The following is a 25,112-nucleotide window of genomic DNA, read 5'->3' as shown; positions in this document are numbered from 1 at the left end:
CAAACAAGCTTCCTGAAAGCTGCACATTGTCTTACTCATCACTATATTCTTGGCATGTGGAGTGGCACTTACAAGGTGCTTAATTCAGTGAATATTAAGTGAGCATCTCCTAGGGACCAGGCAGTCCAGGTGCTGGGACTGCAGGGACTAATGAGACAGACTAGATTCTTGTCCTCCTGGAGCTCACATTTTGGAGGATGTAAGTTGAAAGAAAGGAGGAAGAGAGGCAGATGGGTGTGTGAGTGAAAACCCTGAATATTTAATGCATGGAGTGCTGTGGTGACTTTTGATCAGGAAAAAGAGGGAAGGGCATTCTGAATGCTACTTACCGTACACATCCTATGAACCATCTACTTTCTGGGCACTTGATAGTCATCATGTCATTTAATTTTCCTATTAACCCTGTGGTAGGCATCTTTGTCCTCTTTTATAGAAAGTTCTACAGCTAGAAGTGGGGGACCTAGAATCAAAACCTGGGTTAGTCTGTGTCAGAGCCTTGGCAGAGAGCTCTTCCTAATGCCCCATGACCCTGAGGCATGGAGGAATGGCAGTATAAACCAGCCATCTCCTCTTTCCTGTCTGACCACCAGTCCAGCGGCCTCAAGACCCTGGGAACCACATGGCTTCTTCCCTCTCCCCAGGTCCACTATCGTGTTTCTTGCCTGGTGCCTCCTGCCTCAGACTGGTCTTCTCCAATTGTCCTTCATATAGCAGATGGGTGACTTCTTTCTTTAAAAAAATTTTTTAATACGTTTATTTCTTTATTTTGAGAGGGAGAGAAAAAGATTGAGCACAAGCAGGGGAGGGCCAGAGAGAAGGAGAGCCAGAATCCCAAGCAGGCTCCACACCATCAGCGCAGAGCCCAATATGGGGCTTGAATTCATAAACAGTGAGATCATGACCTGAGCCAAGATCAAGAGTCAGATGTTTAACTGACTACGCTACCCAAACGCCCCTGGGTGACCTTTCTAAACACAAATGTGATCATGCCTAAAACCTTTAGTATCCCTTGTGTTCAGTCAGACTTCTGGCTGTGACCTATACGGCCTTTCCTGAGCTGGCCATGCTGCTGTTGGCTGACCCTAGTCTCCTTCCCTTTCACATCTTAGTCATGTGGGCCTTGCATGGAGCTTGGGGCACTGTGCACACCTCCCACCTCCATGACCTTTGCTCACTGTACTTGCTGTTTCTGGAATGCTCTAGTTCACATTTCCACCTACAGGCCTCCCACTTAATCCAGGGTGAGGGTAGTCTTTCCTTTACAACTAGCAGGCTGTGTGGAAAGGGCTTCTTTGCTCTTCTGTTCATACTCTGAAGCACTCCATGTCTTAATAGATTCCAACATCTGTTCAACTGTGGAGTTGATAACCCATTATCCCACTGGAAAAAGATGAGCATTATTGCTTCCACTTTGTAGGTGAAGTAACAAGTTTAGAAAAGGTTGCTGATTTGTCCAGGCCAAAGGTTTGCACAGAGAAGACTCGAAGCCACATGCCAACTCCAGACTTCATGTACTTTCTGCCTTTGCACTATCGTTCTAAGAACATGCACTACACACCTCAGAGTGGCAAGTTCTGGGCTACGTGACCACAAACACTGGAGACAGAAGCAAGGTCCATACCCTGTGCTCCTCTGCTAAGGTAGATCGACAGCAGAGCTGTCATGTCCCTCCCACCCTCTTTTCCTCTCCCTGGGGTTGTGATATTGGAGTTAGAACACTGAGTATACCTGCTATTTGTCCCTGTTAGTGATCATCTTTTAAGTCATCCCAGGGCTCCAGCCTATTCAGAGCCTTGGGGATTCTTTTTTTTTTTTTAAAGTTTATTTATTTATTTTGAGGGGTGGGGAAGGGCAGAGAGAGGGGGAGAGAGCAAGCAGGCTCTGCACTAACACAAGGCTCGAATTCAGGAGCTGCGAGATCACGACCTGAGCTGAAATCAAGAGTCAGACGCTTAACCAGCTGAGCCACTCAGGCTCCCTGAGAGCCTTTGTGATTCTGTTGGCCACCCTTCCTGCTCTGTCTCAGTTTGTCCATCCACAAGTTTGAGCACTAGACCTCCTTAGCTTCTAAGTCACCAATAAATATATTGATCAGATCAGAGCCAAGGAAGGATTCTGGGGCGTATCACTCCAGGCCACTTGCCAGGGCACTCTGACCTGCTGCAATCTTAAGAGACAGCCACATAATCAAGTCCTGAGCCTCCCAGCCAGTCCAGACCAACCCCCCGCCCCACCTTCACCCCCACATCCCCACACATAGTTTGGGAGTGGTGACCTGTGTGTCTTAGGCGGGTGAGGTCACTTGGGGCCAGGGCATGTGGGGTTCACTCTTGTGTGTCCGGCACCCACCATGGTACCTGGTACTCAGCAGGTACCCAGTAAAGGCTTGTTGAATAGAGGTTCGGATGACTCATTATTAGTGACCCCGTTTTGTCCACCTGACTACTTCCTTCTCTTGTCCCCAACAGGAAACCTCCCAGCCAGTCCCTGCCCTCAGCTTTTCTCCCTTCATGTTCATCTTATCTACCACCATGACCTTCATTAATGTTCATTAAGACAACCCCCAGTCTATATTCTACCTGTGGCTTTCTGCAAGTCCTCCTCCATTCAGTTCCCCCATTTGCCTACCCCTTCATCCTTCCCTCCATCCACTAAACATGTTGAATGCCTCCCACAGTATGCTCAGGGTAAGCAATCAGAAATAGTCACTGCCTGCATGAAGCTTTTGTTCTACCAGCAAAGAGACATCAAATGCATAATTGCACAAAAACTCTTGTTAGAAGTGCAATAGTGCAGAATCAACGCTTTATTATTTATTTATAAAAATTTTAAATGTTTATGAGTAGGGGAGAGACAGAGAGGGACACACACACAATCCGGAGGAGGCCCCGAGCTCCGAGCTGTCAGCACAGAGCTCGATGTGAGGCTCGAACTCATGAACTGTGAGACCATGACCTGAGCTGAAGTCAGACACTTAACTGACTGAGCTACCCAGGCACCCCATTTTAATAGATTTTTTTTTTTAGAAAGAGAGAGAGAGAGACAGAGCATGGTGGCCGGGGGGTGGGGGGCAGAGAGAGAGACACACACACAGAATCTGAAGCAGGCCTCAGGCTCTGAGTTGTCAATATAGAGCTCAGTGCAGGGCTCGGCTCGAACTCACAACCTGTGAGATCATGACCTAAGCCGAAGTTGGATGCTAAACCAATGGAGCCACCCAGATTTCCCTCTTTATTATTATTTTATGAGAGTAAACCAAATGGGACCTTCTCCAGCATGTGCGTGTGTGTGTGTGTGTGTGCATGCACAAATGCTTCCCACACGTCTTGACATTTAAGCCAAGAACTGCATTGTCACAGAAGCCAAAGAATGAGTGTATATCAGGAAGTGTTGGGCTGAGGGCTTCAAATCCTGCTGATTCAACATCAAAAAGATAGGATGATTTGGGCATAAACCAAGATGGGGATGGGCACAGGAGAACAAAAGGTGAGGAAGTAAAGGCAGCAAGGAGTGGAGGAGCTGAGAAGCTTAGCTGGAAAGGGGAGGAAAGACGTAAGGGCAGCATTTATGAAGGCTATAAATTAGAATCTTTTTTTTTTCTACTTTAAGATGGGAGAGACTTCAGTATGTTAAAGTCTGCTAGGAAGGGGCAGCAGATAGAGAGAGAGAAAGGTGGGAATGGAGGGCTCAACCTGCCTGTCATTCCTCCATTTAAGAAGTATTACCAAGCAGCTACCTTGTGCCAGCCACTTTTTTTTTTTTTAATTTTTTTTAATGTTTTTTATTTATTTCTAGGAGAGAGAGAGAGACAGCGTGAGCAGGGGAGGGTCAGAGAGAGAGGGAGTCACAGATTGAAACAGGCTCCAGGCTCTGAGCCGGCAGTCAGCACAGAGCCCGACGCGGGGCTCGAACCCACGAACCGTGAGATCATGACCTAAGTGAAAGTCGGACACTTAACTGACTAAGCCACCCAGGCGCCCCTGTGCCAGCCACTTTGAATAGGGCTGACCAGGTCCTTGCTTTCATGGAACTTCCTTTCTAGGGAGGAAGGCAAGGAATAAGTAAACAAGATCATTTTAGCTAATGGTAAGTGCAATGAAGAAATAAAATGAGGTGATATGCTAATGAAAGGGTGCAACTTGAAAAAGGGTGATGTAAGCAAGGTTCAGGAGGTGCAGGTATCAGATGGCTTGCGGGAGCTGAGCTATTGGGAGAGCCAGGGTTCAGTGAGGGAGGCCTGGGCATGGGGGAAGGAAATAGAAAAAAGGAGGAAGGACCTGGGGAGTTTGCCAATGAGGAGTGTTAGTTACACAGACCCATTGGGGCAGACATAGAGTGTTGAGAGCAAATGACCTTGGGGTTACCTTTTGGGTCGTGACCAACAGGTCAGCTGCAAACTGCACATCTGGCCCTGGGCAGCCCTCCGGTGCTCAGATTCTACCTTACCAACCACAAACCCATCTCCTTCCCACCAATCCTTTTTTTTTTTAATGTTTATTTATTTTTGAGAGAGTGTGTGCGCATGTGCAAGCGGTGGAGGGGCAGAGAGGGGAGGCACAGAGGATCCCGAAGTGGGCTCCATGCTGACAGCAGCGAGCCTGACACGTCACAGCAGAGCGAGTGTGATGCCTGGCATTGGAGGGAGCCTGACACAGGGCTAGGGATCCAGACCTGAGCCAAAGTTGGTTGCTCAACGAACTCAGCTATCCAGGCCTTCCCCGTCCTCCTCCTCACCCCCCACTGCCAATTCTGCTTCTGACTTCCTGGTCTTGAGGGTGGGGCCATCATTCTCCTGGTCCCCAGGACTGGCAGCCTCATCATGACGGATCGCTCCTCTCTTCCCTCTGAAACAGGACTGGACCAAAACGTCCAAGAAGGGCTCCCCAACTGATCCTGCTGCTCTGGGGCCCCCATCTTCCCATCGTTTGCACCCCCTTGCCTCCCCACACTCCTCTCGACTGCTTCCCCTGCCTGTAAGGGAGCTCCTGGAACAAAAAGAAGATGGGAGATGAGTCAGGGAGGGAGAACTAATTGACTGGGGAGACTGGAATCCCAAGAAATGTGACCTTGTGTTAGAGTCAGCAATTAGAGCCCAGCTAAGGGAACAGAGGCAGGGGTGAAGTTACACCTGCCTGCCTCAGTCCTCACTCCTTGCACCATCTTCCCTCCGGCTGGCGCCTTTGGAGCCTTGCCTGCTCCCCCAGAGTCCCTCCTCCACCTGGGCCCCAGATGCCCTCCAGAGTGAACCTGTTCAGTCTACCTCTACATAGCCTGTGAACCACTTTAAGGGGGTTGGCAGTTATCCTGGAAGCAGCAGGAAACCTCAGGGCCAACTCCATTAAGAAGCGGCCTGGGTCAGACGAAGGTTCTGGGGCCATGTTTGAGGGGTGGGATGGGGGAGAAGGACACGAGGATGTCTGCGCACACCTGCAAGCTTGGGCTCCTCTCCAGGCTTGTCTCTGTCAAGACCTCTTCCTTTGTATTGCCTGAGGCACAAGGACCCTTGTCCCCAGGACAAAAGGTGATGTAAGGACTAGGTGGGAGGAGTTTGATTCCACCACCTGCAGGGCCATGCTAGCCCCTGCCCCCCCCCCCCCCGTGGCCCCAGACGTGGGAGGGCGCTCTAGCATATAGCTGCCGAAGAAGCAGCCAGTGTTCTTGAGGAAGCAGTCGCCGTATCCACACAGGTTCCACAATGCCTGGGGTAGCTTGGCTGCTTTACTCTGCGCTGGTGCTGCTCTTGCTGGCCCTGCTGAGGGCTGTCCTGCTCTTCTGGCACCATGCTCCAGCGCGGAACAAGATCCCCAGGGCACAGAAGCGTAGGGTGGTAGCTTTGCAGCAGATGGAAGCCCTGGCACAGCGTCTCCGGCAGCAGGTGAGTGGACATCTATCCCTGAGGCCCCCAGCCCTCAGTCCCAATAGGTGAATTCCACCTCAGAACCATTACTCCATCCCTTTCAGAAGACAAAGAGCCTGGGGCTGGGAGGAAGACAGTCCCCCGCTCCCCAGCTCTTCCTTCCCATGTTGGCTTTTTGTACTGCTGTCAGTTCCTACTTCATCCATGTCCTCTGAACCCACTGAGGTTGGGGGCAGTGTGTTGTAATTGTTCTCCCAGTCCCCACACAAGACTCAGTAACATGGTGGGTATTCGCTTGAACTATTTGTTGAAATCAGATAAACTGATGGAAGCAGTTGGAGGCAGGAGGTCTCTTTCAGGTCTCTTCCACCCCTGAGTACCCCCAAGCCTCACTGACACAGGAACCCTGGTCTACATATTTTCCCTTCCATCCTCCACCCCATTGGGTTCTGCAGATGTTTGAGAGCATCTGATAGATGCAAAGCACAGGGTGGCCATTGGAGATGGGGTCCTCCCAGGAAGCTGTGTGTCTTTTTTTTAAGTCTGTTTGTTTGTTTGTTTGTTTGTTTGTTTGTTTATAGACAGAGACAGCATGAGTTGGGGGGGAGCAGAGAGCAAGGGAAAGAGAGAGAATCCCAGGCAGGCTCTGCACCGCCAGCACAGAGCCCAATGGAGGGCTTGAAGTCACAGAACCGTGAGATCATGACCTGAGCCGAAACCAAGAGTCAGATGCCTGCCTGACTGAGCCACCCAGGCGCCCCAAAGCTATGCGTCTTAAAAGGGGCTTTTGACAGTTTAGGTTGAGACGTTTCAAGGCACTGATGCAGTCATTGTGGCTGGGTGAAGGCACTAAGCTGTGGGTGTTGTGGCAGAACCAGCCTAGGGCAGAAGAGAGGAAGGCAGGAAGGAGAGGCAGCTAACCTTGCATTGTGCCTGGGCTCTGCTGTGGGGCCTGGAGGATGTGACAGCCCCTTTCTGGGCTCCCCAACTGCCTTACAAGGAGTGGTATCTTAGGGTCCTCAACTTTGGTTGATGGTGGTGGACTCCCTGGGAGCCCCAGGAGTGGGGGTTGTGCATAGTGCCTGAGGTGTTGTCCCCATGCTCTGGAGTTCCTGAGTGTCCTCTGCCGTCCCCTGGATGGTGATTGATGGCCCCAAGGGGCAGCTTCTCTGCCTGAGCTGATGCAGTTCCTGAGAATGTGTATTAATATTAATTGGGGCTAATTAGTTGGATAAATCAATCTGCCCCCAGAGAGCAGCTGCCCCTTCCTGGTTGATGAGGAGGAAGTCTGGGCTAATGGGGTTGCTGTGGTGAATCAGCATGATGGAGAGGATTCTTGTGTGTGTGTGTGTGTGTGTGTGTGTGTGTGCACCCTCTGTGTGCGGTGGTGGGTTTGGGTTCCTTTACTGCACCCACCAGAACCTGCTTATGTGTGCCTCCTGCTGCGATTTTATTGTGTGCTGGTCGAGTGTATGCCTGGTCGTGTGCTGCTTGTGTTTGGTTATGAGCTGTGCCGTGTGAGCCTGGCTGGGTGTGTATGTGTCATGTTACTGGTTGGAGGGTATACATCTAGATATATGTGACAGGTTCGGTTTTGAATGTTTGGTTGAGCATGTACATGTGTGGTCAGGTTTCTGATGTGTGAGGATACCTGTTTCTGTGTGTGTCTGGGTATCTGGTTGGTATGCATGTGGGCATCCGGGATATGGGGCTATTGGGCTGGGTACTTGGGGGGGGGTGTCTGCTTGGCTGGAGGAGTGGAAGGGGTGTGGAATGAGATCACCCATGGTGTCTCCAGCTTCCCCCCAAGGCTATAAGCCTCTTGGCTCTCAGTACCTTATTCTCTCCCCAGCAAAGCTATACAGATCTTTCCTGGGCACCTTCTCCTCTGCCAGGGATACCCTCAAGGCCTCAGGTGTCCAGCTTTATGTCCCAGGGAGGTGGGAGGCTGAGACATAGGTTGCACCCTGACAGGGTTCAAACTAATGCAATTCAGTTCAGCTTAGCAAAATTTTACAGAGGGCTCCTCTGGGTCTTGCCTTTCGTTAGACCCTGGGAATAGATTCATAATGAAGATGAAGCTGACATCTGACTTAGACTTGCCTTAAAGATGCCCCTGGTCTGAGTGTGATTGAAGGCTAGATGCCTGTGGAGCTGTGGGACTCAGCAGGAAGGGCTTTGCTCCATCTGGACAGGGCTAGGTGGGGAAGGCTTCCCAGAGCGGTGGTGTTGGAGCTGAGCCTTACAGAATGTGTAGGAGTTTTCCAAAAGCAGGAAGGATGAGGAAAGGCAGTACCAGAGAGAGAAAATCCTGAGATAAGGCAGTGTTTGTGTAGATCACAGAGAAAAAGTACTCCTAGTCCACTGGAGTAAATAGACACGCTGCCCATGGCTGAAGGCCACTGGCTAGAAAACTCTGGTCACCTCAGGGGGAAATTAGCCACCCTGAGGGTTGAGGGTTTTTATGATATTACACTTACCCAACAACCACTATGGAAATATTAATAATACATCAATTTACTAACAACTTTAAAGTATACTTTCTTGGGGCACCTCTGTGGCTCAGTCAGTTAAGCATCTGACTTTGGCTCAGGTCATGATCTCACAGTTTGTGAGTTCAAGCTCCGTATCCAGCTCTGTGCTGACAGCTCAGAGCCTGGAGCCCGTTTCAGATTCTGTGTCTCCCATTCTTTCTGTGCCACACCCCCCCCCCATGTTCTGTCTCTGTCTCAAAAATAAATAAACTATTAAAAAAAAGAAAATGATATAAGTTAAGGTTCAGTTCTTTCATCGAATTATCCTAATAATTTCCAAGTAATTTGTTAATTTTTAGAGAACTTGTGGGGATCTTTTGATGTGGCTATAACCTCCGGAAGATGTCCCTATCTTTCAAAGCTCTCTCAATAAACTGAGAGTCATTAGATGACTTGTAGTCTCCTTAAGCAGAGGCTTTCCATCAACATCAACCATGTCCTCGCTCAGCTTCTGCCAAACCGGTAGCAATTACACTCAAAATTGTCTAGCTCAGAGCCAATGTGTGGCTCAATTCCATGAGCCTAGGATCATGACCTGCGCCAAAGTCAAGAGTAGGATGGTCAACTGACTGAGTCACCAAGGTGCCCCTTGTTTAGCTGTTCTAATGCTCTCTGAGATTCTGTATACTCAAGCATCTCTGTTATCAACTAAGTCGCAAACATTGTTATTAGAACGTCATAATAAACTACAGTGATTATGATCTCACAGGCCTCATAAGAAGTTGTATAACAGGATAGTTAGGAATGTGGTAGTTAAGAGAGGATTGGACAGTCTGTGTTTGAATTCGACTCTGATGCATAGATTTAAAAATTTTAATGTTTATTCATTTTTGAGAGAGACAGATACAGAGCCCGAGCAGAGGAGGGGCAGAGGGGGAGGGAGACACAGAGTCTGAAGCAGGCTCCAGGCTCTGAGCTGTCAGCACAGAGCCCGATGCAGGGCTCAAACTCATGAGCTGTGTGATCATGACCTGGGCCAAAGTCAGACCTAGCCACTCAGGCACTCCTAATGCATGTATTTTAAATAACTCCTCTATGCCTTAACATCTTCATGTCTACAATGGCGTGATACTTGTAGTACTCTAGCAAGTTCACAAGTGTTTATAGTGGTGACTGGCACACAGCAAGCACCAGCTAAATGTTTACTTTTTATTTTTTTGAGAGAGAGATAGAGGACGCACAAGAGCCCAGGAGGGGCAGAGAGAGAGGGAGACGGAGGATCTGAAGTGGGCTCTGAGCTGACAGCAGAGAGCCCAACATGAAGCTCAAACTCATGAGCTGTGAGATCATGACCTGAGCTGAAGCTGGAGGTTTAACCAACTGAGCCACCCAGGTGCCCCTAACAAGTGCCGTATAAATGAAAACTTCCACTTGAGTAATACTAAAACTAATGTCCTTGCTGAGTGGGCAGTTAGTGAGTTTCAGTGAATTTGTTCTGTTAGGTGGAAGTGGCACTCAACCGAGTTGGTGAACATGTCGCTGGACCCCTGAAAGCCCCGCCCATCCCACCAAGTCATTGGAGTGCCTCCATACCAGCAGAGGAACAGTTCGAGCAGCCACGTCCAGTGGCCTTCATTAGTGCCCTCTGCCTGCTCTTCTCACCTCTCCCCAGCTCCCTGAGAGGCTGCCATTTTTACAAGTGGCCATGCAGGAGCAACTGCAGGGAAGCACTAGCCTCACGGGTCCAGATGGACACTGGGCACTTGCCCACGAGGGTGCCACCAGGGTGCCACCTCTCCAGGTAGATATGTAGGAATAGGGATGGGCATGCAGTCTTGGTAGAAGCCTGTAGGTCAGTGCGTGCTGTGATGGTCCCTGGAGGTCCCACTGGGGCTCCTTAGGGCTGGGGGCAGCAGGGCAAGGGATGAGCACAGTTCTTGAAAGAATCAGAGACTATGCCTAGAGGGTCCCTGCTGTGCTGAGCACTAACCTATTACCTGTTGGACTGTGAAGAGAAGGTGGAGCCCCATGGCAGGGGCTAGGGCAGCTGGGGGGGGGGTGTACTCATGGGAGTGGTGTTTTGCTAAGTGAGTCGGGAGGATTTCAGGATTTCAGCCACATTGTGACTGTTGAGGTGCATTCTAGCCAAATTCCAACCCTAGAGGGATCCAGGTCTGGGCCCTTCAGAAAGTCTTTGTGGCATGTAGGTGGGGGAGTTCTGAGCTGAGGCACCAAGGTGATAAAATGGCACAGCAAGCGGAAGGAGTGGGCAGTGTGATTAGGGCAGCAGAATATAGACATGAGACATAGAAAGAGGAGACTGGTGAAATGGGCCTGTGGGATTCTAGGCAGGGAAGGGGCCTAGTACAGTGCCTGGCACCCAGGGGGTGCTTCATCAGAAAAGCTTCCCTCCCCAGGAGCCATTAGAGGGTGGTGGTGAAGGTATAGACAACTTAGGTTTAAGTCTCTACACTTCTATGACTTTGGGCCACAGAGTTAACCTCTCTGTGTTGTTCTTGTTGGTGAAGTGGAAATATTGATAATAAAAGCACCTTTTGAAGGGTTTTTGTGAGGATTTACTGAAATGGTGCAAGCAAAGTGCTTAACATGGTTGCCAGTCACACAGTAAGCACTCAATAAACGTGAATCTTGGTTTATAACACACGTTACACATTTATGGTGAAAGCCCCATAAACCATACTGAGGAGAATGGTTTTGCAACTTTATTTTTTAAAAAAATTTTTAATGTTTATTTATTTTTGAGAGACAGACAGAACGTGAGCAGGGGAAGGGCAGAAAGAGAAGGAGACACAGAATCTGAAGCAGGCTCCAGGCTCTGAGCTGTCAGCACAGAGCCCAATGCAGGGCTCAAACTCACGAACCGCAAGATCACGACCTCAGCTTAAGTCGGCCGGTTAACCTACTGAGCCACCCAGGCACCCCTTTGCAACTTCATTCTGAGGGCAATTAGGACCTATGGGTTTTACAGCATCTGAAAAGGATCACCTAGGCTGTAGTGAAGTGGTTGAGTTGGAGGGGTAGAGACTAGAGGCAGGGAGGCCAGTGAGGAGGCTGTTGGGAAAACTGAGAGAGAAAGTTCTAGGTAAGAAGGAGTCTGGAGAGTCAGAAGTGAGAGATATAAAGGAGGCAGAACCACCTATTAGCAGTATTTGTGGGTAAGAGAATGGCCACTGGTGTAGATTCGGGCTCTGCCACTTATGGCCTTTGTGTCCTTGGCAAATAGCTTTCTGTGCCTCAGTGTCTTTTTCTATTGTAAAGTGAGAAAATAATATGCCCCCCTTCCTTGGGTTGTTGTAGGCAGTGACATGAGCTATTATATGTAAAATGCTTGGAATTTGGCCTATAGCATATTAAGTGTTATAACACATCTTCTGCGTGATTGAGATTAGCTATTGTGACTATCATCAGAACTGGGATGTGACAGAGTGACCCAGGATGATTCTGAGGACTACTGCACTGACAAGAGCATCATCACTTGGGAATTTCCTGATGAACAGATTTGGTAGTAAAACAATAAGTCATGGGGGGGGCCTGAGGATATGTGGGTCAGTAAATGGGTCTAAGGCATGGCCGGAAATAGGCTTGGAGTGCAGTCGCAGGGAAATCTGGGCATCCTTGGGACACATCTGGATGCTGAAGTCACCCAGAGAGGGTGGGCAGATAGGGAGAGAAGAGGCCAAGTCCTAAGGAGCACCAACTTTTACTTACAGGAGGGAAGAGGGGCAGAGGAGACTGAGAAGGAGCTGCCAGGGGCAGGAAGAAGGCAGGAGAGTTGAGGGCACAGAGAATTTCCAGAAAGAAAGTGCCTAAGAGTCAGATGCTACTGAGGAGAGTAAGATGGGGACTAAGAAGAAGCCAAGAGATTTAACAAACAAGAAGTGTTGGAGCCGTAACCTCCCAGGGAAATCCCCTTGTCGGCTACCTCCCCGCTCCAGGACCAAGAAAGGACCATTGTGCTGTCTTCCCACCCTACCCCCACTCCAGCTTGCGGGCATCAGGGTCTTAGCTGGGGCCCAGGAGGACAAAGAATGGCAACTTCACCTTCTTCAGTGACTGCGGTGTGCTAGGTCCTTGTTGTGTCATATTTGCTTCTGACAAGAGTCCTGAAGGGCTGGTGTCACTCCTCCCTTCACACCCTGAGGGGAGTAGCTGGGTAACTCATGACTGCCTTTTTTGGAGAGACCTAGTCCATGGGAGGGGAAGGGATCAACCCTGGGTTACAGATGACCAGTTCTGTGTGTGGTCAAGGCTGGGTCCCAGCTCTCCTGCCACTCATGCTGGATCTTGCCCTTTCCTAGGTCAGATCACCAGAAGTGGGAGGGCTGGACAGAAGGAAAGGTGGGATGTCAGGGTGCCTCTTGATGGCAAACCATACAGAGATGAACCTCAGTTCCATAACCCTTGAGTTCCAAAACATGCATATACAGTCACTCCTACTGTAGTTGTGCTCCTTCTGGGTAGCAAGATGAGGGGGCAGTCTTTCCTCTGTGCCAGACCTCAGGCTGGGCACTGGAGAGGCAGAGACAGAGGAAATATCTGTGCCCTGTAGGGGTTTCATGCCAACCTGGAGACAGATCAGGAAATATTCTTCATGCTAAGGACAAGTATAGGAGCATGTGCTGAGCACATGGCTGTGTGTGCAACTATGCATCCAGAAGAGTGTGAGGATGTGATGTTGAGTGGATGGGAGTGCACTGGAGCAAATCGGTCATTGACATCTGCCCTCTCATCTCCATAGGAGCCATCCCTGGACCCCAAGCCCATCTTGGAGCTGCCCCTGGAGACGCTGGCCCAGAAGCTGCGGGATGAAGAGCTCAGTCTGGAGAGTGTCCTCTGTAGCTACTTAGAGGAGGTGGGGGTCTGGGTCAGGAGTAGGGTCGAAGCTATCACCTGTTTTTGTCCTACTCAGAGAAGGTGGGCGTCAGGTGTAACATCGTGGTGCTGCAGCTGGTTTGGGAAGGGGTGCGGGCCACAGTCATCTGTCATTTCTATTCTGCCCTGAGTCGGGGTCATGGGAGGGGCTGGGGTGACTGGGTGCCCCATCCCTGGCCTCACCCTGAGCCCTTTAGCTGGTCTCCTTCAATGTTGCTCAGGCACTGAAGGTACACCAGGAAGTGAATTGCCTGACGGATTTCTTGGGTGAGTGTGAGGAGCAACTGCAGGCATTGAAGAAGCTTGGGAAGACTGAGAGAGGCCTTCTCTATGGGGTCCCCATCAGCCTCAAGGACCCCTATGACTGCAAGGTGAGCCGGGAGGTGTATGTTCACATGTGTACATGTCTGTGTGTGTGCCCATACACCACTGAGCCTGTGAGCATCTGACTGTGTGACATTAGGCAAGCTACTTAATCAAGGATGCACAACTAGAAAGTGGTCAGGTAGGAACTGAACCCAATTCTTGCCCACCATGTTCTTCTGGCACTTGTGAGCTCTCCTAAGGGTACAGTGTGCAAGTCTCAGAGGCCGTGACAATGTGCGTGAGTGTGCGAGCAGAGTAAGGGGGAGAGTCTGTCCATTGGGTGGTTACATCCTGGCCCGTAGGGGCTGGAGTTAATGTCACTTCCTTGCAGGGCCATGATTCTACGTGTGGCCTGGCCCAGTTCCTGGAGAAGCCAGCGGTCAAGGACGGAGTCATTGTGAAAGTGCTCAAGGCTCAGGGAGCTATTCCCTTCGTTAAGACCAACATCCCCCAGACACTGTACAGGTCTCTGAAGTGGGTAGGCAGGGGCTGGGTTTGGGGCAGAGCCCAGGACTGACAGCAACACAAAATCCCAATTCAGAGAAGAGGGTGAGGTGGAGGCCAATCAAGCAGATCATGAGGAACAAGGTTCTTGGGCAAGTCTTTTCTGCTCTCTGAGCCGCAGCTTCCTCATCTTGTAATGTTTGGGTGGACTCCATTGTCACTACAGGCCCTCAGACTCTGAGGTTCTAAAGAGTTTCACCTCTGTGTTTATCCCAGTTTCTCTCTCTGATTGTTTTTCTCATCCCTTATTCTCTCTCCTCTCCTTCAGTATTTAGTGTACCTACTTTTATGAGGAACCTGCTCCCAGCTCTGACAGCAGGGTTGTGGGCTTCTGTCCTTAAGTTGGGATTTGTGGTTGGTGTCCACTCTTGGTCTGTCCTGTGACAGTAGGCCCTCACCTCACCTGTAAGGGAGACTGGGAGGCTCAGCCCCAGGGAGGAGTTTGGGAGCCAAAGCAGCCCTGAGGTTGATTCCCCAGGGGTCAGTCTCTACATAGGGAAGGGTGTCTCCCCAGTTAAACTTTCACCTCCCAGCTCCTTTTCTTCTGCTTCTCTCAGCTTTAATTGCAGCAACCCCATCTATGGACAGACTCTGAACCCTCTGAACTTAAAGAAGACACCAGGGGGCTCCTCAGGGGGTGAAGGAGCCCTGCTGGCAAAAGGAGGTTCCATTCTGGGCATGGGTACTGACACTGCTGGCAGCATCCGCGTACCAGCCAGCTTTTGTGGTATCTGTGGCCTCCGGACCACAGGACACCGCCTCAGGTGATTGGTGCTGGGGGGAGGGAGGCAAGTTAGACTCAGCCCAGTGCTGGGGAACAGAGGTCTGGGGGGGAATAGAGGGGCCTGCTTGCACCTCAACTCTTATTCATTTAGCTCAGTACTAGTGAAAATGGCTAAAGGTAGGAGGGCTTCAAATAACTCCTGCTTCAGCCCCAGATAAATACACCATGTTTGGTACAGGTGGCAGCACAATGGACCTTCCACTCTCACTAACTCATTTGTACATTAATTTATTCATCTTTACATCTATCCATCTACCTCCCTGTTCCCTTAGTCATTCACTGATCCATCCATTTTTCCATCTATCCATCCTTTGTCCATTCATCCACCTATGCAGTCATCATCCCATCAATCAGTTTCACTATTCATCTACCATTTAATTTATCTAACAAATATATTGAGTGTTTCTTCTGTGACTGACACTATACTAGTTATTTGGGCTATATCAGTAAGCAAAAGGACAACTACCTCAGCTCTTGAAAATCATATATACATCGTTCCTTCCCTTTATTCATCCATCCATCCATCCATCCATCCATCCATTTATCTCCCCATCTATCCACTCATCTTGCCATCTGTTTATCCATCCATATCTGCCTCTGCTTATTCATCTACCCATCTTTCAGCCCCACCCTGAGAACCTACACTGTGGTGGCCCCTGTGCTGGGGACCCAGAACACTCTCAGACCTAGTCCCTGCCCACCCCACCCCCAACTGCTGTGCTCTTAGACATGCAAATGGCTTAGTCAGGAAGTGATTGGGGCTCTAGGAGAGTGTCAAAGTTTGTCAGAACTCACAAGATGAATCTGACATTTTCTTCAACAGAGATTTTTTAAAAGCCTAGACTTTAAACTTTCAAAGGCAGGGCAAGGGAAAGGAAGGCTTCCTGGAGGAGGCAGAATCTGACCTTGGTTTTGAAGGATGGACATGAGAGATGGTGTAGAGTCTAGAAGGCTATAAACTGTGAGCAGCTTACTTTGCCTGGAGTAATATGTTATGTGTTGAAGAGCAAGAATGGGGAAGTTGTGAGTTGATACGTCAGAGCCTTGAACCTTGAAGTCAGTCAAAGAGATCAGACTTAATGCTGTGGGCAGTAGGGTCATGGGAGGATTAAAGCAATTCCTCTTCCTGGGTGTTGGGCCCTGGGGGAGTGCTTGGCTGGGTACTAAGGCCTCAGCACTCAGGCCCTTCCCTGCAAGTGCTGAAGTGGGCTCTGGGTGGGTGGGGTTTTGCAGCTACTCTGGAGTTGTCTCTCCTGTCAAGGGCATTAAATCAGGTAAGCTCCTGTCTGTGCCTGTGGACACCCCCATTCAAAGATAAAACTGCCAGCCTTCCTCCCAAGGACATCTCACTCATCCCCTATGTCAGACAGATTAACCCCACTGGTGATAAAGCATGGTTCCCACTAGGCCTCCCCTAGTCCAATGAGAAGTGCTTCCTACTATCTAGCTTTAATCTCTCCTATTGGTCTCTAGATGTATGGCCCCAGATGAGATTCTCCTTTCAGGCACCAGAGTTACTTTGGCTGGTGTGCCAGTGCTACCTGTCCCCAACCCCTGACCCAGGTTGGCCCCAGGGCCCTTAACTCTGATCACGGTCCAGGGCTCCACCCTCTGAGGCCAGGCACTGGGGGTTCCCGGAACAGAAAGGATGAGAGGAGTCTGCCTCTTCTCTGTTCAGTGACTACAGTGGCTGGCCCCATGGCCCGGGATGTGGAAAGCCTGGCCCTGTGTCTGCGAGCCCTGCTAAGTGAAGACATGCACCAACTGGACCCCACTGTGCCTTTCATGCCCTTCAGGGAGGAGGTAAGCTGGGTTGGGGAACAGGACTGGAGAGCTCCCACCTCTCCCCTCTCCTCCCCTCATTGACCTGTCTACCATCTGACTATCTTCTGTGGAGACCTCCTTTCCCAGCCCAAGGTACAGTGACCAAGAAGCCTCCATGCTCAGTCATGTTCACATCCCACCCCTGCTTTGGCCTCTCAGTTACTTGGAGTCATAACAAATACTGCCCCCAGAGAGGAACTTCATCATCAAATACCCAGCACACACAGACATACATTCAGCAGATATGGTTTAGAGTCTGGTATCTGGTTAAGTTAGGCTGTTAGTCCTCTAGGTAACCTTGCCCAAGTCACATCTCTTCTCTAGGCCCCAGTCTCCTCAGTGGTGTAATAAAGAGGTTGCACCTGAAGATTGCTCCAGGACATTCCAGCTCTGGCAGCCTTCATTTATTCAGTAGTTCATTCAACAACATTTATTGGCACCTACTATGTTCAGGCTCTTTTAATACAATTTTTAAATATTTTTATTTATTTCTAGGAGAGAGAGAGAGAGAGAGAGAGAGAGAGAGACAGCGTGAGCAGGGGAGGGTCAGAGAGAGAGGGAGATAGAGACTCTGAAATAGGCTCCAGGCTCTGAGCTGGCAGTCAGCACAGAGCCCGACGCGGGGCTCGAACCCACGAACTGCGAGATCATGACCTAAGCGAAAGTCGGACGCTTAACCGACTAAGCCACCCAGGCTCCCCTATGTTCAGGCTCTCTGTAGTTCATCCTAATATTCACTCTATGGAATGAGCATTGTGCTTCTCAATTTACGGGTGAGGAAATGAGGGGAAAGGAAGTGACTTGCCTATGATCACATAGATAGTAACTGGCAGAGGTAGGCTTTGACCCCAGCCCTGTCTGCTCCAGAACCCTCTCCATAGGGAGAGTCTCTGTCCACCCCATTCATTCAATGTCTACTCATCTGATTCCCTACTCATACCCTAGTACAATCAACCTGTGATCATTTTCTGTCATCTATTTTTTGCCTTTACTGATCTCTCCATCTCCATCCTCTCCTGGCTGTTTTTAGTTTAAAGATCTTTGTGTCTATTCATCTACTTACTTAATTGCCCACCCACTCAATTCCAACCATCCATTCTTCCACCCACCCATCTATCCATTCAACTTCTGCCCACCCACCCATTCACCATCTCATACATACACCCTCCCACTCATTCATGAATCTATCTACCATCTATCTATCTATCCACTCCATTCACCCAATCATGTCCTCATCCATTTGTTCTTCCAGGAGTTCCTCCAGAGGACCTAGAGCCTGGAAAGTATATAGAGGGCCTCCAAGGAGCTCTTGGGGAGCCTCTGTAGATTCCACTGGGTTGAAAACAGCTGTGTCCCAAGGCCCTAACCTATAAGTCTTAAGTCTTAAAGAGGCCCAGTCTCTCCTGAGAGTCCCACCCAGCCCCTCTTGCCCGCAGGTATACTCCAGTAACGAGCCCCTTCGAATTGGCTATTGTGAAACAGATGGCTTCACCCAGCCATCTCCTAGCATGGCCAGAGCTGTGAGGCTCACCTCCAGGCTGCTCCAGGATGCAGGACATCAGGTAGGCCTGCTCAGCCTTGGATGGGGAGGGAAGCCAGACTAGAGAGGATGCTGGGCTGAGCCATTAATGCTTGGAGGGAAAGGAAGTTATATCCGAGTTTGAGTTGCTAACATCACTGTGTTTCCCCTAAACTTCCTGGAGAAGACTGATGGGGGCAGCTGGGGACAGGGTGGGCCCCACCCTGTGAGGAAGGCATCAAGATTTTGCAGCCTTCCTCTTCAGTGGTGGGGACTCAGGGACTCACTCCTATAATTCCTGTAGCTTGGGTTTCTCCATTAAATGGCTGTAAGGAGAACTGTGTCCTCAAAATCACTTCCCTCCCCAGCCCCTGCCTCCCTCCAATGGCTTGTCCTGGCCTTGCATCCCCTTTGAAAATTGTTGGTTGGCTACATGTGTACTATGTGGTCTTGGGCCAGTCTATTAACCACCAAGCCTCAGTTTTCTACCACATAGGGCAGCTGTGCAGATTAAATGAGCTCACATATGTGAAGCACTCAGCATGGGGCTGGATCCCAGTGAAGCAGGCAGGGCTGCCTAAATGCCATGGTGTCTCTGTGCAGGGTGAAGGAGTGGGCATGGCAGCAGAGGGGCTGGGGTGGATGGAGAGGAGCTGCAGTTTGGTATCCTCTCTTTAAATCCTGAAGGATGCAAAGATGGGGCCGGAGGAAATCCAGGCCCTGACTCAGCCTCTGTCTCCCAGGTCATCCCCTTTACCATCCCCTGTGTAGAGTATGCTGTCAAACACCTGTTCATAGGGGGTGTGTTTGGCGATGGAGGGGCCAGCGTTCTGGAGAAGGTGTAAGTTTGTCAGGACTCAGACAGGGCATGATGAAAACAGGGTTGGGGATGGGGCTGGCGGCGACCTGTGCCCTAGGAAGGGACTGTGGGCCTGGGCTGGTGGGATGCCTCTGGTTAATTGTGTGACCTTAAACAGCAAGTCAGCTCTTTGGTCTCCATCTTCACTATGCACAGTTCCAGGGTGGCAGTAGTGGAAACAGAAGTGTTTCTTTGGGTCTGACCTCCTTCCATGGCTTGCTTTGGAATGGGAGTTGGGTGGATACGGGAGCCAGTCGATGGCTGAAAGGCTGTAACTGACCAGATATGTGTCTGTGGTTCCTCAGTGAGGGGGACATTGTGGACCCTTGCATAAAGACACTGATCAGCCTGCTCCACCTGCCAGACTCACTCAAGTGTTTTTTGTCCTGGATCCTGAAGTACATAGTGAGTGTGGGACCAAAGTAGGAAGGCATTCAGGAGGGGAGGAGCCCAGAGAGGAGAAGGACTCAGAGAGGAGGACGGGGCCCAGAGAGTAGTGGGGGCTTAGAGAAGAGGAGCTGAAAGGGCTGATGGGGACAAAAGAAGGGTGCTTTCAGAGAGAAGAGTGCATCTCAAAAAGAGGAAGGGTTTTCAGAGAGGGAGTAGTGGCCTAGAGGGGGCTCAGGGCTTGTGGAGGAGTGGAAGCTTCCATGATAGTGTGCTGAGCAGAGTTGCTCTTCTTGGACCCCCATCCTGGGCAGGCTGGTGTTGCCCTGTGGTTTCTGAATGGGTCTCTCTCTCTAGGATCCCCGAGCTAGCCAGAGTTTTGAAGAGATCCGTGGAGTGGGGTGAGTGCTAGTCTCCTCAGGTCAAGCTCACAAGCATCTTTCATGGGGTGGGGGAACTGAGTGAGGGCCATTGGCTGGAGTTGGCATCCACTGGAGGTGAGGGCTATTTAGACTTTGGGATCTAATTAGGTTTTTAGGGCCATGTCTGACACTAGTTAAATTTAGACTTTTGAGTGGGTTTGGGATTGGGGCTACTTTGGGCCTGGGGTTTGATTTGGAGTTAAGCTTCTGAGTTCTGGCTAGAGTTAGCTTAGGGTAAAAGTTGGCCTGAGTTGAAGTTGGGTTTAGGCTGCGGTTGGGGTTAAGGTTGGAATTGGTCAGCCTGAGGGCTGACTGGGGTGCCTCACAAGCTAGGAGAAGAACCTATGGTTTTGAGGGGAGGCTCTGAGTCCCTGTGGCTGCTGATGGTGGGGGAGGAGGGCATCTCCCAGAGGGTGTGTACTCTCGGGAACGTTGGATAGGCAAGGTATTTTGGTCAGCGAATAAAACACGGGGTCATCCTAGCCCTTCAGCTGGTCTGTAACCTGCACTGAGACTAAGTTCTAACTCTTGGCTGTAATGTCCCCATTTGTATAAAAGGGGGTCCTCCCATACTGACCTTTGGAATTCTGAGTCTTCTTTATTCCCCCAGGACTCCCAAGAAGCTGTGGGAGCATCACAGTGCAGTGCAGGTGATGTGTGCCTGAAGAGACTTCAAGGGACTGCCGGAATAGGGGCAGCAGAGGCCTGCGTGGGGATAGGAGTAGCCAGGCAGGGAGTAGAGCTCTGTCCCGGGCCTACAGGGAAGGCCTGGCTAAACCCAGATGGGGAGGCTTGGTGACCCAGGAGCTTAATGTAGTCCATTTCCTTGGGGCCAGGATATGTTGTTCCCAAGTGACTGCAGTCTGAGACTCCCCCTGCCATCCCTTTACCTTAGCCCCTGGGAAGGCCCTGACCCTCGCCAGATAGCTTAATCTGTATCTTACAGGCTAGGAATTCTTCCCGATCTTTAACAGGACTGGGTCTGGGAGCCCCTGACCTTGTCCTGCAAATAGTGACCTCTGCTGGCCTTACCCCTCCCATACCTCACTATCCCTGAAGGAATATCAGCAAAAATTCATAGCCAAGTGGAGGTCCCTGGACCTGGATGTGCTGCTGGTGCCAACTTTGGACCCTGCCTTCCATATATGCTCTTCTGACGTGGGACTAGGTGAGAGGCCACTAGGTCCTGGCGGGGTTGAGACCTAGAATTCCAGGACTTCAAAGTCTTGCCACAGTCTCTGAGGCCTTGACCTCTGTCACCATTCAATATTTAAAACAATGTTTTAAATTGAGATAAAATTCAGAGGACATAAATTCACTATTTTAAAGTGTACAGTTCAGTAGTTTTTAGTATATTTGGGATGTGGTACAAACACCACCACTGTCTAATTCCAGAACATTTCCATTACCCTGAAAAGAAACCCTGTACCTGTTAGCAGACACTCCCAATTTTTCCCATTCCCTTTTATTTATTTTTAGTTTTCATCTTTTAAAAAGTTTATTTTACCTTTTGAGAGAGAGAGTGTGTGTGAGCACATGCATGTGGGAGAGGGGCAGAGAGGGAGAGAGAGAAAAATCTGCACTGTCAGCACAGAGCCAGATGCAGAGCCAGATAACAAGAGTTCGAATTAAGGAACAAACCGTGAGATCATGATATAAGCCAAAACCAAGAATCAGATGCTTAACCCACTGAGCCAGGTGCCCTTTCCAGGTGCCCTTCCCATTCACTTTTTTTTAAAAAAAATTAATTTATTAAAGTTTATTTATTTATTTTGAGAGATAAAGTGCAAGCAAGGGAGGGTGAGAGAGAGAGGCAGAACAAGAATCTCGAGTGGTCTATGTGCTGTCAGCCCGACTCGGGGCTCTATCTCAGGAACTGAAACATGAAATCATGTTCTGAGCCGAGAGCAAGGGTTGGACGCCCAACCAACTGAGCGCCCCTGAAATATAATTTACATGCAGTGAAACTCACCAATTTTCAGAGTGGAATTTGATAAATCTTAGCAAATACGTATAGCTGTATTACCACCACCATGATAAAAAGAGAATATTTTGGGGCACCTGGGTGGCTCAGTCCGTTAAGCGTCCAACTTCAGCTCAGGTCATGATCTTGCCATTCGGGAGTTTGAGCCCCACATCAGGCTCTGTGCTGACACCACTTCACACGGGTGGAGAGGCCTCAAGGAATCCGCAATGAAGAGGCCCAGCACAGGGCTTGGCACTGAGTAAGGCTTCCGCAGTGTCCATTCTCTCCTTCCCTCCACCGCGGGGTGAGCGTGGGGCAGCTGTCAGCTGGCCCTCCCAACGTGGAACGGGAGGGCTGCAGTTCCGAGAAGGGCCCTGAGGGGGCGCTCACATAACACTCCTCCCCGCCTGAGTCTTTTGTCCACTGATGATTTTCTGGGATTGCCTGGATCTCCTACAGATAGTAGCTCCTACACGAACCTGTACAACATCATAGACTTCCCTGTTGGCGTCGTGCCGGTCACCACTGTGACGCCGCAGGACGAGGAGGAACTGGCCTTCTACAAGGGATACTACGGAGATAGTTCCGACAAGCATTTCCGGGAGGTCAGTTTCCCTCTCCACGCCTCCCTCCCAGGGGCACAAGCCAGGACTGATTCTTGCCTCAATCCCAGTCGGGCTTGTGCGGGCAGGGAGGGGCCAGCCACTCCTAGTGTTTATCCTCTATCACTGCTGCTACTGTGTCATCCCATCTCTGAGGGCACACCGTTTGAGCTCTAAGTCAGCCTCTGTCCTTGTCCTGGGAGAATACTTAACAAAACCACTGGTCTTCTTGGCACTTCCCTAGAGAAAGTCTATCCCAGAGGCAGGAAAAAGGGGGCAAATGCCCCTGGTTAGAAGCTTACTATGTAACTGGACTGGACCCTGCCCTCTCTGAGCCTTGATTTCTTCGCCAAGAAACTAGGAATTAAAATATCTACTTTGCAGGGCTGTCCTATTGATTCCATTGAAAAACAGTGAAGCAGTTAGCATAAGGCTTTGTACACAGGAAGTGTACAACACATGCTACTATTACTAGTTCAGAGGTAGCTTCATAAAAGGAAATATTTCCATAGACGTATTTAATGCACAGTCTAAAATGACAACCCTGTCTTGGGTGACAGGGAGAAAGAGAAGGAGGGAGAGACTGACTCTGAAAAGTATGTATGTGCCTGAGTCAGACATTAAGCAACTTACTTTATTTGGAAATTGATTTTAGTGCTAGAGTTACCCAGTGGAACTGCTGACCTGAATTCTGAGAAAATAACAATAAGGATACCATCTAATGTGTCTTGAGCTCTTACTCTGTTCCAGGAGCTGTTTAAAAAGAGCTGTATATATATTAAATCATTAAATCCCGTAACTCTCCTGTGAGGCTTTACAAATGAGGAAACGCGGCACACACAGGTTAAGAGCCTTGACCCGTGCCACAGACAGCTGAAGTGTAGGAGCCAGGACTTGAAGCCAGTTGACTTGGCTCCAGCACAAAGGCAAAAAAGGCTTGGATCTTATCATCATAAAACAATGCAAACATGTTTGAATTCCTATGTTTGGATTTCATGGCAGGACTCAGGCTCAGTCCCCATGTTCCTGAGTCTGTGTTTGAGGTCAAAATACACCTTTCGCTGCAGAAGTGAAGCCAGATCCAGGCTCTGGGTCAGGAGTTTGCACATTCTTCTTTCCTTTGCTGAGAACATTGGGTGGATACTCAGGTTTATATTTTTTATTTTTTTACATTTTTTATTAAAAAATTAATGTTTATTTTTGAGAGATAGAGAGAGAATGCAAGTGGGGGAGGGGTGGGGAGAGAGGAAAACACAGAATCTGAAGCAGGCTCCAGGCTGAGAGCCCGATGTGGGGTTTGAACTCACGAACCATGAGATCATGACCTGACCTGAAGTCAGACGCTTAACCAAATGAGCCACCCAGGTGCCCCCATTACAAACATTTTTTTAGTTAACAGCTTTATATTTCATGATTATAGTCAGTTCTGTGCATGAGGAGCAAGTTTTACATCTTGACCCTGGAGAAGTATAGACCGATACAGTCAGAATAGGTTTTCCAGATTTCCCTGGGAGCTGAGGAAGCCTGGAACTTTGAGCTCCAGGACATCTCTACCTTAATATAGATTAGGGATGAAATGTTTGCACTAATGCATATGGGTGGTGAGGAAAGCTGGACGAGGGACCTGTGAGCAGAAAGCAGGCTCTCAGTCCACGGACCCTCTCTCTGGGCAGGCGGTACAAGGATCCGTGGGGCTTCCTGTGGCTGTGCAGTGTGTTGCCCTGCCATGGGAAGAAGAGCTGTGTCTCCGATTCATGAAAGAGGTGGAGACCTTGGTCAAGAACCACAGGGGATCCGAGTGACCAGCCACTCCTCCTGGAGACCTTCATTCTCGTCCAAGTCTGCTCCTGATGTTCCTTCTCATGAATACCATATCTCCCTCACGTCTCCTCCTCCCAGAAGCCCACCACATTCCTTTTCTTTGTTGTTACTCTGTGCAGGTACTCAAGAAATGGACTCCTCACATTGGCCCAAGATGGGGCACAGGGTGAAGGGCTCAATAAATATTTCTGACTGATTGATCTTGTGATCTCTGGTCTAGGTGGGGCTCTAGCCTCCTGGTGGCCTTCTGCCTCCAGCTACTCTCCTCCAGCTCAGTCCCCCAGATGATATCCCAGACTGTAGCAGAGGGGAAGGAGCCCCAAATAGAGAGGCTGGTGACCTGGGTTAAAGCCCTGGCTCTGCCACTGGCTTGCTGTGTGATGCTGGGCAAGTTGCTTCCCCTTTCTGGACTTCAGTTTTCTCATCTACAAACTGAAGGGGTTAGATATGATGAGGTCCATGGTACCTGTCAACTGGACTATTCTTTGACTTGTGACTTCTAGGCACTTCGCTGATCAAGAACTTGCCATGGCTCCCATTGCTGTCTAGAGAAAGTTTCAAAGAGTAAGGCCAAGGGAGTGAAACCCAGTCAGACCAGACTCTAGGTTGGGACCCAGACTCAGGCTCACAGTTCAGAGCTTAGCCTGCAAAGTGTCAATTTCTTGGCTTGACACTCAGCAGCTCCCAAGATCCTCCACAGCCTCCTCTGCCAGGGCTCCCTCACAGCACAGCCTCCCTCCCTTCCCTCAACCTGGAGCCTTCTTGCCACCACGAGCACACTTTGCACTTTTTTTTTTTAATGTTTTATCTATTTCTGAGAGAGAGAGACAGCAT

The 25,112-nt window shown here is 49.8% G+C and overlaps 1 protein-coding gene across 5 annotated transcripts; it reads left to right on the top strand.

The window, feature by feature from the left end:
* Window positions 1–884: 884 nt before the first annotated feature.
* LOC120247081 (fatty-acid amide hydrolase 1-like) lies at window positions 885–24,475 on the top strand. Of its 5 annotated transcripts, XM_039254819.1 has the most exons (17): window positions 885–1,640; window positions 4,854–4,973; window positions 5,688–5,875; window positions 13,091–13,204; window positions 13,446–13,595; window positions 13,922–14,055; window positions 14,652–14,858; window positions 16,112–16,152; window positions 16,557–16,681; window positions 18,139–18,264; window positions 18,965–19,062; window positions 19,386–19,485; window positions 19,825–19,868; window positions 20,500–20,539; window positions 20,949–21,057; window positions 22,315–22,460; window positions 24,131–24,475. In XM_039254819.1, exons 3-17 carry the CDS (start codon window positions 5,696–5,698, stop codon window positions 24,257–24,259), a joined length of 1,743 nt encoding a protein of 580 aa, XP_039110750.1. In that variant the 5' UTR covers window positions 885–1,640; window positions 4,854–4,973; window positions 5,688–5,695; the 3' UTR covers window positions 24,260–24,475. The 5 variants fall into 5 exon arrangements, with proteins under 5 accessions (XP_039110750.1, XP_039110753.1, XP_039110754.1 ...); XM_039254822.1 differs by lacking the exons at window positions 18,965–19,062; window positions 19,386–19,485; XM_039254823.1 differs by lacking the exons at window positions 20,949–21,057; window positions 24,131–24,475 and having other exon boundaries at window positions 22,315–22,446.
* The last annotated feature ends 637 nt before the right edge of the window (window positions 24,476–25,112 follow it).

Source organism: Hyaena hyaena, unplaced genomic scaffold (assembly GCF_003009895.1).
Source record: "Hyaena hyaena isolate Hyena2069 unplaced genomic scaffold, ASM300989v1 scaffold_503, whole genome shotgun sequence".
In the NCBI taxonomy this organism is placed as follows: Eukaryota; Metazoa; Chordata; class Mammalia; order Carnivora; family Hyaenidae; genus Hyaena; species Hyaena hyaena.
The sequence above is the reverse complement of the archived record's forward strand: the minus strand, read 5'-3'. Positions and strand labels throughout refer to the sequence as shown.

Bases quoted from the DNA above. Each gene is read 5' to 3' on its own strand.
- LOC120247081 (XM_039254819.1), top strand. From the start codon at position 5,696: ATGCCTGGGGTAGCTTGGCTGCTTTACTCTGCGCTGGTGCTGCTCTTG. The intron at 16,153-16,556 runs GTAAGCTCCTGT...TTCTCTGTTCAG, and splicing joins TGTCAAGGGCATTAAATCAG to TGACTACAGTGGCTGGCCCC. The intron at 19,486-19,824 runs GTGAGTGTGGGA...CTCTCTCTCTAG, and splicing joins CCTGGATCCTGAAGTACATA to GATCCCCGAGCTAGCCAGAG.